General features: G+C 36.6%; 1 protein-coding gene across 5 annotated transcripts in view; it reads left to right on the top strand.

Moving 5' to 3' along the window:
- Positions 1 to 8,861, top strand: part of ZNF92 (zinc finger protein 92) — a 28,691-nt gene extending 19,830 nt beyond the window's left edge. For all 5 annotated transcript variants that reach the window (XM_003318466.7, XM_003318464.6, XM_003318465.6 and 2 more), the window contains one exon: positions 6,119 to 8,861. In XM_003318466.7, the coding sequence (XP_003318514.1) occupies positions 6,121 to 7,653 (1,533 nt within the window). In that variant the 5' untranslated portion in view covers positions 6,119 to 6,120 and the 3' untranslated portion in view covers positions 7,654 to 8,861. The remainder of the gene's footprint in view (positions 1 to 6,118) is intronic.
- The last annotated feature ends 4,013 nt before the right edge of the window (positions 8,862 to 12,874 follow it).

The following is a 12,874-nucleotide window of genomic DNA, read 5'->3' as shown; positions in this document are numbered from 1 at the left end:
TTTTGTCTAAGTGAGTAGTCATGGAAATAGTCTTTCTACCATGTGTTTAATGATAAATAGTGTATAATTTCCTTTGGGTAAGAGAAACACTTTTGTAATTTGAAGGTAATTTTTGGAAATATTTGTAATTCTATTTTTTTTTTTTTAGTTTTTCTTTTAAAAAATAATTGTAAAAACACATAATCTAAAATTTACCATCTTAAATCTATTTAAGTTTACATTTCATTGCCAGGCATGGTGGTGGCTCACATCTGTAATCCTCAGATTTTGGGAGGCCAAGACAGGAGCATCACTTGAGCCCACATTTTTTTTTTTTTTTTGAGATGGAGTTTTGCTTTTGTTGCCCAGGCTGGAGTACAATGGTGTCATCTCGGCTCACCGTAACCTCCGCCTCCTGAGTTCAAGTGATTCTCCTGCCTCAGCCTCCTGAGTAGCTGGGATTACAGGCATGTGCTACCATGCCTGGCTAATTTTGTATTTTTAGTAGAGACAGGGTTTCTCCATGTTGGTCAGGCTGTTCTCCACCTCCCGACCTCAGGTGATCCACCCGCCTCAGCCTCCCAAAAGTGCTGGGATTACAGGAGTGAGCCACTGTGCCCGGCCAGAGCCCAAATGTTTGAGGCCAGCTTGGACAGCATGTGGAGACCCTCTCTCTACAACTTTTCAAAAAAATAGCCTGACATGGTGGTTGTCACCTGTGGTCCCAGCTACTTGGGAGATTGAGGGGAGAGGATTACTTAAGCCTGGAAGTTTGAGGCTGCAGTGAGCCTTAATTGTGCCACTGCACTGCAGCTTGGGTGACAAGTGAGACCCTGTCTCCAAAAAGCTGTACATTTCAGTCATGTTGACTATATTCACATCATTATGCAAAAGACTTCTTGAAATTTTACATCTTGTAAAACTAAAACTCAGTACCCGTTAAGCAATAACTGCCCATTTTACCTTCTCTCCAGCCCTTGACAAACACCCTTCCACTTACTATTTTTATGAGTGTGACTGTTTAAGATATCTCATATAAGTGGGATCACACAGTATCCATCATTTTGTTACTGGCTTATGTCAGGTGACAAAATATTCTCAAAGTTTATCTTAAAATGTGACAATTTTCTTTTTTAAGGCTGAAAAATATTCCACTGTATTTGTATGTTATATTTTTTGATGTGTTTATAAATCAAGAAGACAGTTGGGTTGCTTCAGCCTTTTGGCTTTTGTGAATACTGGTACAATAAACATGGATGTTCAAATATATTTTTAAGATCCTATGTTGCATAGTTTGGATATAGATTCATAAATGGGATACAGTATTTAATAACAATTCCATCTTTAATTATTTGAGAAACATGTATATAATATTTTAAAATAATGGCTACATCCTTGTTTTTCACCAAAAAATAACATGGGTTTTATTTTTCATTGCATCAACAGATTTGGTGCCTTTTAAAAAATGTATAGTGGCCATTCTAACTGGTATGAGGTGATTTTGTTTTTCATTGTGCTTTTTATGCATTTCTCTATAAGTTAGTAATTTTGTCTGTCCTTTCAAATGCTTTTTCCCATGTATATATATCTCTTGATAAAGATTCAATTACTTAAAATTCAATATTATTGAACTTTATATGATACTTTATATGATAAACTTTATATGATAAAGTTCAATTATTTCTTCATTTCTGTTCTTCATATCTTCATTTCTCATCAAGTTATTCAACTTTATTGTTCAGTTTGAAGAGTTGTTTATATATTCTGAATATTAGCTCCTATCACATGTGATTTGCAAACATTTTCACTTATTTCCTAGGGGACATTGTCACTCTCTTGAATGTTTTCTTTGATGTGTAAAAATTTTGAAGTATAGCGTAATTCAGTTTTTCTGTTCTTTTCTTTGTTACTCATGCATTAATATCATAAGTGCTGCCAAGACCAACGTAATGTCTTTCCTCTATATTTTTCCTAAGAGATTTGTTAGTTTTTTTTATGTCTAAGTATTTTATTTAAAATATTTTTTGTATATGGTTCAAGGAAAGGATCAAACTTTATAAGTGTTAATGTCCAGTTTCACCATTATTTTTTGAAGAGACTATCTTTCCTCTATTGTGTGCTCATGGCAACTTTGGAAGATCACTTGATCATATACAGAAGGGTTCATTTCTAGGCTCTCTATTCTGTTCTTTCATCTCTTTATCTGTCTTTGTGTCAGTACCACATTGTTTTTGTTATTGTAGATTTTAATATGTTGTGAAATCAGGAAGTATAATGGCTGTTTGTTCTTTTTCATGGGTGTTTGGATAGTTATAGATTTTAATCAAATTTTTAAAATTTAGACAATATTTCTGTTAAAAACTGTGCTATAGTATTTTTATAGAGATTATGTTGAATTTCTTTACCACTGTAGGTTGTATTGACATCTTAACAAAATGAAGTTTTTTTGTTTGTTTTTTGAGATGTTGTTTCGCTCTTGTTGCCCAGGCCAGAATGCAATGGCCGGTGTGATCTGGGCTCACTGCAACCTCTGCCTCCCAGGTTCAAGCGATTCTCGTGCCTCAGCCTCCCAATTACAGGTGCCTGACTCCACGCCCAGCTAATTTTTTTGTATTTTTAGTAGAGACGGGGTTTCACCATGTTGGCCAGACTGGTCTCAAACTCCTGACCTCAGGTGATCCACCCGCCTTGGCCTCCCAAAATGCTGGGATTACAGGCATGAGCCACTGTGCCTGGCCCAAAATGAAGTTTTTTGACCCTTGAGCAAAAATATGTTGAAGAATGTGTTTTATTTTCACATTTCTTTTAATTCCTAGTTTCTTTCAGTTTTGGTCAGAAAACATACCATTTATTATTTTGGTCTTAAGTTTATTTATTGTTGTTTCTGAGACAGGCTGGAGTGCAGTGGCATAATTTTGTCTCACTGCAGCCTCAGTCTCCTGTGCTCAAGTGATCCTTTTCCTCAGCCTCCTGAACAGCTGGGACTACAGACATGCACTACCATGCCTGGCTAATATTTTGATCATTTGTAGGGACAGATTCTCACTGTGTTGCCCAGGCTGGCCTCAAACTTCTGGCTTTAAGTCATCCTCCCACCTTGAAATCCCAGAGTGTTGGGTTATAGGCATGAGCCCCTGCACCCAGCTGGTATTCTTATATTAATAAGACTTGGTATGTGTCCTAACAGAATACACCAGCTGCAAATAAGAATATTGTGTATTCCCTTGCTTTTGACTAGAAAGTTTTGTACATGTCTGTTAAGCCTAGTTGGTCTATGATATTGTTTGGATGTTCATGTTCTTCAAACCTCATGCTGCGATGTAATCCTCAGTGTTTGATGTGGGACCTGGAGGAAGGTGCTTGAGTCATGGGGGCAAATTCCTTATGAATGGCTTGGCACTATCCTCTTGGTAATCAAAAAGTTTACACTCCATCAATTCAAGTGAGAGCTAGTTTATTAAAAGAGTAGACAGTTATGGTAGTTATAGATTCCTGGTAAATTGACCCGTTTTACAATTATATAATATCAGTCCTTATCTCATGCTGGTACTTGACTTAAAGCATATATGTCTGATATAATTATGACTGCCTCACCCAATTGTGGTTGCAATTTGTATAGATATAGATCTTTTTCATTCTGTTACTTTCAGCCTATTTGACTTAGTGCCAAAATGGATCTCTTTTAGGCAGTATATTGTATGCTTTCTTATTTATTTTTTTTTGAGATGGGGTCTCACTCTGTCAACCAGGCTGGTTTGCAGTGGTGTGATCATGGCAATGAGCTGCAGCCTCAACCTCCCAAACTCAGATGATCTTCTCATTTCAGCCTGTCAAATAGCTGGTTACAGGCATGTGCCATCATACCCAGCTAGTTTTTTGTATTTTCTGTAAAGACAGGGTTTTGCCATGTTGCTGAGGCTGGTCTCAAACTCCTGCAGTCAAGTGATCAGCTCACCTTGACCTCCCAAAGTCCTGGGATTACATTTCTTTTTATTAACTAGTTTATATTTAAAATGATTTTTTAAAGAAATGATGTTACTATTACCAGTTTCATTGTTATTGTTTCTTGTGTTTTTTAGATATGTTTTTTCTCATTTCCTGTTTTACTCCTTGAATTTTTGTTTAATCTCATAGTGACCTGCTTTATTTTTTGTTTTGCATAGTTTCTATAAATATTATCTTTGTAATCATCTTGAAAAATGAAGATTATATAAAACATCTTAAAGTTAAAACATTTTCTAGTTTGTTACTAGTACTACAAATTATATTGTGTTTCTATTAACAGATTTATTCAGATTTATATTTTGTTTCTCATATTCTATAGGAGAACTTTAAGGGTTTGATGCTCCATCATTATGATAGTAAAGAATTCTGTGTGTGTCTATATTTACATTGAATAGAGAGCTTTATATTTATATATGGTTTTATGATGCTATGCAGCATTATTTTATTTTTCAACATAATGGAGTCATTTTAGCATTTCTCTTTTTGTATATGCAATGTCTCACTATGTTGCTCAGGCTGATCTTGAACTCCTGGTCTCAAGTGATTGATTGCCTTGGCCTCCTAAAGCTGTAGGATTACAGGCATGAGCCATGGTGCCTGCTCACCATGTAGCATTTCCTGTAGGACTGTGCAAGGGATAATAAACACCCTTACCTTTTATTTTGGAAAATCTATTTTTTTCTTGTTTTTAAAGTAAAACAATTTCTAACCAAGTTATTGGTTAGGAATTTTTTTCTCTTATTACGTCAAAATTTGAAAGTTCTCAGCCTTTTTTATCTTCAAGTATCCTCTGTACTACTTTTTTTTTTCTATATTCTTCTAAGATTTCTCCCATGAATATATTGATTTAATTGATGGTGGCCAGTATGTTTTACATTCTGTGTTATAATTTTGTTTTGGACTTTGACTACATCACACAGTTTCTTTATGGCCTGCAAAATTTTTGTTGACAGTTCACTGGTTATCTCGTAAGAGTATGCACATAAATGATGCATTACTTTTATCTTGCAGCTCCCAAGACTCTCTTCTTGTCTGTAACTTCTGAAATTGTGCTTATATATGTGTTTGTTATAAGTATCTTTTTGTGTATCCTACTTTGTCTAGCTTCTTCATGTTTTATTTTATTTTTCAGTTTCTTTTTGTATTTTTTACCTCCACAATTTCTGAGGGGGTGTCGATATTTTGAATATTTTTGTTATCCTCATGTATCTGATTTTCAGAAATCGTCTGTGTTTCTGTTTCACTCATTGAATATTATTCAGTTTATTTTCAATTTCTTTATAACTTTATTTTTTATGGTTGCTTTCTAAAAATTTTATATTTTTTTGACGGGGCCATGTTGCCCTAATATTTTGTATACATTGTAATGTTTGATTGAGATTTGGACATTAAAAAAAAGCTGCCTATTACAATCTTTATTATGTAGCCTTGTCCTGGCATAGTCTTAAACCAATTGTCTTGGCTAGAGATTCCGGGAGTCTCTCAAACATGTTCTTAGGATGTGCCTTGTCTGAAATTTTGTGTTTACTTTTTAGTTAAAGGAGTTCATTTGTGTTTTTTGTTAAGTCGGTAATCAGTTGCTACACGTGTTCGCTGTCTGTGGTGCTGCTGCATTCTCTCTGCTGCTGTAATGTTTACCTTTGGTCTCAGCAGACAAACTGTCATTCCAAAGTATACCACCATTTCCTTCAGCACTTTATGGCATGGGAGACAGAAACCAGTGTCTTGAAAGGCCCCTAGAGGCCAGAAATAAAGATGTATGTGCCAGTATTTTTCTTGTCTTTTAAAAAGAAACCGGGAGTTGGCAATTTGTTGCTGAAGACACTAGGTTATTGAGGAGCAGGAAGAGCTGTGTTGGGTAAATGTAACACAGTTTTCTTTTCCTTCTATGTAGCTCTTTGCATTGTTCTCACCTGGGGCACTGTACACATTTAACTCATTTATAGCTTTTCCACAAATGTATTTTGATCAGTATATTTTTGTTACATTTATATTTCTATAAGGAATTAGGGCTTGTATTTTGCTATGCCATCTTGCTTATGTTGTAGTTTGTACAATTTTATAGGTTAAATTTGTAAAGTATATTCATCTGAGTCTAGTAAGTGAAGTAACTTGTTATTTTTATTTTTTTCAGTTATGTGTTCTCATTTTGCCCAAGATGTTTGGCCAGAGCACAGCATAAAAGATTCTTTCCAAAAAGTGATACTGAGAACATATGGAAAATATGGACATGAGAATTTACAGCTAAGAAAAGACCATAAAAGTGTGGATGCATGTAAGGTGTACAAAGGAGGTTATAATGGACTTAACCAGTGTTTGACAACTACTGACAGCAAGATATTTCAGTGTGATAAATATGTGAAAGTCTTTCATAAATTTCCAAATGTAAATAGAAATAAGATAAGACATACTGGAAAGAAACCTTTCAAATGTAAAAACCGTGGCAAATCATTTTGCATGCTTTCACAATTAACTCAACACAAGAAAATTCATACTAGAGAGTATTCTTACAAATGTGAAGAATGTGGTAAAGCCTTTAACTGGTCCTCAACCCTTACTAAACACAAGATAATTCATACTGGAGAAAAACCCTACAAATGTGAAGAATGTGGCAAAGCTTTTAACCGGTCCTCAAATCTTACTAAACATAAAATAATTCATACTGGAGAGAAACCCTACAAATGTGAAGAATGTGGCAAAGCTTTTAACCGGTCCTCAACCCTTACTAAACATAAAAGAATTCATACAGAAGAGAAACCCTACAAATGTGAAGAATGTGGCAAGGCCTTTAACCAGTTCTCGATTCTTAATAAACATAAGAGAATTCATATGGAAGATAAACCCTACAAATGTGAAGAATGTGGCAAAGCCTTTAGAGTATTCTCAATTCTTAAAAAACATAAGATAATTCATACTGGGGAAAAACCATACAAATGTGAAGAATGTGGCAAAGCCTTTAACCAGTTCTCAAACCTTACTAAACATAAGATAATTCATACTGGAGAGAAACCCTACAAATGTGATGAATGTGGCAAAGCCTTTAACCAGTCCTCAACACTTACTAAACATAAAAGAATTCATACGGGAGAAAAACCCTACAAATGTGAAGAATGTGGCAAAGCTTTTAAACAGTCCTCAACCCTTACTGAACATAAGATAATTCACACTGGAGAGAAACCCTACAAATGTGAAAAATGTGGCAAGGCCTTTAGCTGGTCCTCAGCTTTTACTAAACATAAGAGAAATCATATGGAAGATAAACCGTACAAATGTGAAGAATGTGGCAAAGCCTTTAGTGTATTCTCAACCCTTACTAAACATAAAATAATTCATACTAGAGAAAAACCCTACAAATGTGAAGAATGTGGCAAAGCCTTTAACCAGTCCTCAATTTTTACTAAACATAAGATAATTCACACTGAAGGGAAATCCTACAAATGTGAAAAATGTGGCAATGCTTTTAACCAGTCCTCAAACCTTACTGCACATAAGATAATTTATACTGGAGAGAAACCCTACAAATATGAAGAATGTGACAAAGCCTTTAACAAGTTCTCAACCCTTATTACACATCAGATAATTTATACTGGAGAGAAACCCTGCAAACATGAATGTGGCAGAGCCTTTAACAAATCCTCAAATTATACTAAAGAGAAACTACAAACCTGAAAGATGTGACATTGATTTTCACTACACCTCAAACTTTTCTAAACATAAACCATATTGGTGCCCTAGAAATGTGAGGAATGTGACAAGGCCTTTAAATTGTTGTCATGCTTGATTGTAGGTAAGATAATTTATATTGGAGAAAAATCCTCCAAGTATGAAGAATGTGGCAAACTTTTAACCAATCCTCACACCTTATTGCACAGGAAAGCATTTATACTTGAGAAAAATTGTATAAAGAATATGGAAAAGCCATTTATATCTGCTCACATGTAAAAACATCAGTTCATACTTAATAAAATGCAATTACTGTCAAATCTTTCAGAAAATATAAGCCTTTAATACGAGGAAGAGTATTCTTAAGATGAAAATTACAAATAGAAAGAGGGTTGTACTACCTTTAGTTTTATGATAGATCTTATTGTACACATTTTGTACCAGAGGAAAACCCTAAAGCATTAGTTGCTCAAACTTTGTTCGACATCAGGGAATTTATATTGGAGAAAAACCCTGCAAATGTAATAAATATGGAAAAACATTTTTTCAAAAACTACAGCTTGGAAAACATCAGAGAGTTCATACTAAAATATATTTTTGCAGATGCAGTAAATATGAAAAATATTTAATCCCAAATTAAGTCTATGTAAATATCAGAATTCACAGTAGAAATCATAAGGCATAAGGTACTGACACTTCAGACATTACACTAAATTAGAGTGTTGAGTATAGGAGATCCAAAACTAAAATTGTTAGGTAAGTTATTTATATATAACTTTAAAAGAAGTAGAAGATTTTTTGGAGATTTATAATTACATTCAAAGTATACTTTTTTCTTGAAAAAAAATTACAGATTTTTTGAAAAGCAATTGATGTAATTTAACTCTCAAATTCATGTTTTTCTTCATTCCTATTGTATTCACATGTGAAAGCAAGTGATCTGTTGTTGCTGAATCAGAGATATGAGAGATTCTTTTTTATAGGTGGGCATTATTTATGCCCCTTTCTGTGGAAGAGTAAGAAAATTAAAATATAAGATGCATGAGGAAAATGTAGAGATGCTCTTTGTGATTAACTTAGAATATTAAGTGCTACTTGAGGTACATGTTCAGACTAACATTCTTTTGCAGTATAGTGAGAAAAAAACATTTTAAAATTAATGTATCATTTTGTTGATTGTGCTTTTATGTAATAAAATGCAGTACTTTAAAACATTTAGATTGTGTGTGAACTTAATTTTGTAATTAAACATTTTTTTTTAGCATGCTAAGACTTGTGTATTCGATGAAGTGTTATAAATGCCACTAACTTTAACCTTATCCTACCTTACTCAAGGGTGTGGGGTAAAAGATGGTAACAGTATATTATTTGGTAACATAGTGGACTTACATCTCTGGTAATCTTTTCCAGTGGCTTAAACTGCAAATACATTAAAGAATATTGTTCCCATAGGTTAAATTTTTATCTTTTTTAAATTTAAATTTATTTTTCTTAATTTTTGTGGGTACATAGTGTGTGTATATATTTATTGCCATATATGCCATATTTTGATACAGACATACAGTATGTAATAATGACATCAGGGTAAATGAGGTCTTCACCTCTAGCATTTATTCTTTGTATTACAGACAATCCAGTTCTATCTAAAAATGAGGAAAAAATTATTTTAATAAGGTGACTAATTTACTAGAAAACTAAAAACCTCAAATACGTGTAAGGCAAATCTATACACTGCTTTGTATTGAATTCATGACTATAAGATCTTATGGCTTATGGTTCATAACCTCCCCAGGCAATTTCTCTGTTTTACTTGCCTGGTGCTCATGCTAGACCCATAATTTTTTTGTTTCTTATAATTATTTTGTTTTATAGTTTTTGAAGTATTCATTATGTGAGCTCATCAGGGATTATAAGAATTAATTTTATAAAATTTAGCGCATGCAAAAATTTTAGATGTAATTGCACAATTAGTGTATTTTATTTAGTTAGAACATTCCATTTTGTTACTTTACTTGGAGAACCCTATATAAGCCTACTTTTGAGATGGAATTTCGCTCTTGTTGCTCAGGATGGAGTTCAATGGTATGATCTCGGCTCACCGCAGCCTCCGCCTCCGCCTCCTGGGTTGAAGTGATTCTCCTGCCTCGGCCTCCCGAGTAGCTGGGATTACAGGCATGTGCCACCATGCCTGTCTAACTTTGTATTATTAGTAGAGACAGGGTTTCTCCATGTTGGTCAGGTTGCCTGGAACTCCCGACCTAGGTGATTCGCCTGCCTTGTTCTCCCAAAGTGCTGGGATTACAGGTGTGAGCCACTGCACCCGGCTGTAAGCCTACTTGTATTTAGTTATTGCTGCTTTCAGATTTTTTTTTTTTTTTTTTTTGAGACGTAGGCTTGTTCTTGTTGCCCAGGCTGGAGTGCAATGGCATGATCTTGGCTCATTGTAACCTCCACCTCCCAGGTTCAAGCAATTCTCCTACCTCAGCCTCCTGAGTAGCCAGGATTACAGGTGCCCACCACCACACCCTGCTAACTTTTGTATTTTTAGTAGAGACAGGGTTTTGCCTTGTTGGCCAGGGTGATTTCAAACTCCTGACCTCGTGATCTGCCTGCCTCGGCCTCCCAAAATGCTGGAATTACAGACATGAGCCACTGTGCCCAGCTGCTTTCAGATTTTTTAATTGACATAAGTAAATTTATGTATTGAGCCAATTTGTTCAGGTATGTACTAGGGAGGCTTCATAAGTCAGGATTTTTTTTTTTTTTTTTGAGACAGAGTCTCGCACTGTTGCCTAGGCTGGAGTGCAGTGGCATAATCTCGGCTCACTGCAACCTCTGCCTCCCAGGTTCAAGTGATTCTCCTGCCTCAGCCTCCCAAGTAGCTGGGATTACAGGCACCCACCACCAAGCCCAGCTAATTTTTTGTATTTTTAGTAGAGATGGAGTTTCACTATGTCGGCCAGGCTGGTCTCAAACTCCTGACCTTGTGATCTGTCCCCCTTGGCCTCCCAAAGTGCTGGGATTACAGGCGTGAGCCACTGCACCCGGCCAGGATGATGTTTTTATATATAAGTGCAGCAAACAAACATGGCAGTGCTTGCTGTATAACAGTACACTCGTCTTGGCTCACTGCAACCTCTCACCTCCCAGGTTCAAGCAATTCTTCTGTCTCAGCATCTGGAGTAGCTTGGTCTACAGGCACGCACCATTACACCTGGTTAATTTTTTGTATTTTTAGTAAAGATGGGGTTTCACCATGTTGGCTAGGGCCTGGTCTTGGACTCCTGATCTTAAGTGATCTGCCCACCTCAGCCTCCAAAAACACTGGGATTACATGCATGAGCCACTGTGCTCAGCCTTCAGTGCCATTTTTTTTATAGATTTAGAAGTAAACTATTTTAAAATTCATATGGAATAATAAAAGAGCCCAAATAGCCACAGCAAGTTTAAACAAAAACAATAATCCTGGATGTCTCACATTACCTAACTTCAAATTGTACTACAAGCTACAGTAACCAATACAGCATGGTTCTGGTACAAAAATATAGGCTAATGAAACAGAGGAGAGAGCCCAGAAAAAAAAGCTACACTTCTACAATCAACATATTGGTGACAAAGTCAACAGAAATAAACCAAGGGAAATAATCCCCTATCCAATAAATGGTACAGGGGAAAACTGGTTAGTCATATTCAGAAGAAGAAAACTGGACCCCTACCTCTCACCATATAAAGAATATAACTCAAGAGAGATTAAAGGCCAGGTGTGGTGGCTCATGCCTGTAATCCTAGCACTTTGGGAGGCCGAGGTGGGCAGATCACGAGGTCAGGAGATCGAGACCATCCTGGCTAACATGGTGAAACCCCATCTCTACTTAAAGAAACAAATACAAAAATTTAGATGGGAATGGTGGCAGGCGCCTGTAGTCCCAGCTACTCAGGAGGCTGAGGCAGGAGAATGGCATGAACCCGGGAGGCAGAGCTTGCAGTGAGCTGAGATAGCACCACTGCACTCCAGCCAGGGCGACAGAGCAGATTCCATCTCAAAAAAAAAAAAAAAATTGTACTTAAATAGTAAGGGGATTTTATGTCCAGAAGTTTAACCAGAGTCCCTGCCTAAGAATAAATACTGTAGTCCAGGCCATAATAGCAGAATATAGAGTTCAATCCAGTACATTTCCTCCATTAAAGGAGCCTTGCCCAAATACAACTGGTACATAGTCTTTCCTGAGATTTATCTATTGGGGAGCCACACAGATCACATAAACCAAGGAAGTCAAAGGCAAATCACCAATAAAGGGCTAGAATTGTATGGGTAAGCATGACTTACCCCATTGCTTAGTTCCTCTGGATCCATGGCTGAGTGTCACACCTGCATCCATGGGTGACACCTTTAACAAGTGCTGTGGCTCAGGGGACAAAGGAGGACAAACGGGGACACCCCACTGTCTTCCCCTCCACACTGGGCCATTCCAAAGAAAAGAAAGGAGACTAAAAAGAAGAATTTTTCTCACTTATCTTTCTAGATGGGTAACAGATCATCCTTGACCTGCACTACTCTGGAGTGCATTTTGAAGCATTGGGATGCCTTTGACCCCAAGAGTTTAAAAAAAAAAAAAAACCAGCTGATTTTCTTTTATGCAAGGGTTTAGCCTTCTTACCATCTTGAACTAGCCTGGCCCATGGAGGGAAGCCTTGGTTTTAATACCACCTAACAATTAGATCTTTCCTGTAAATGGGAGGGGAAATGGTCCAAGATCCCCTATGTACAGGTGTTCTTTTCCCGGCAAGACAACCTAGACCTTTGCAAACATTGAACAATCAACTCACCTCTTTTAGCAGTCATATCAGGCAGGCCCAAAAAAGAGATTCCCCAAAACTAGAGAATAAACTTCCAGGGGAATCATCTGAGGCAGCTATAGAGTGTCTGGGCCCTTCTTGTTCCCCTCATTTTGGGCCCCCTCCAACCATGCCATCAGTTCCTCCAGCTCCACCATTTCCAAAACTCCCCACTCCCCCAGCTTCAATCTTATCCTTACAGAAAGTGCCCAATGGAGGTGATGCCACTAGGATTCAAATTCCTTTCACATTGCAGGACCAGGACCTTAGGCAAATAAAGGGAGACTTAGGCCAATTTTCTGATGACCCCAATAGGTATATTGAAGCTTTCCAAAATTTAACTCAGGTGTATGAATGACCTCTCATGAAGGGATGTTATGCTGGGCCTAAG

Source organism: Pan troglodytes, chromosome 6, assembly GCF_028858775.2.
Source record: "Pan troglodytes isolate AG18354 chromosome 6, NHGRI_mPanTro3-v2.0_pri, whole genome shotgun sequence".
In the NCBI taxonomy this organism is placed as follows: domain Eukaryota; kingdom Metazoa; phylum Chordata; class Mammalia; order Primates; family Hominidae; genus Pan; species Pan troglodytes.
Note: the sequence above shows the minus strand (reverse complement) of the source record. Positions and strands in the feature narration are given on the sequence as shown.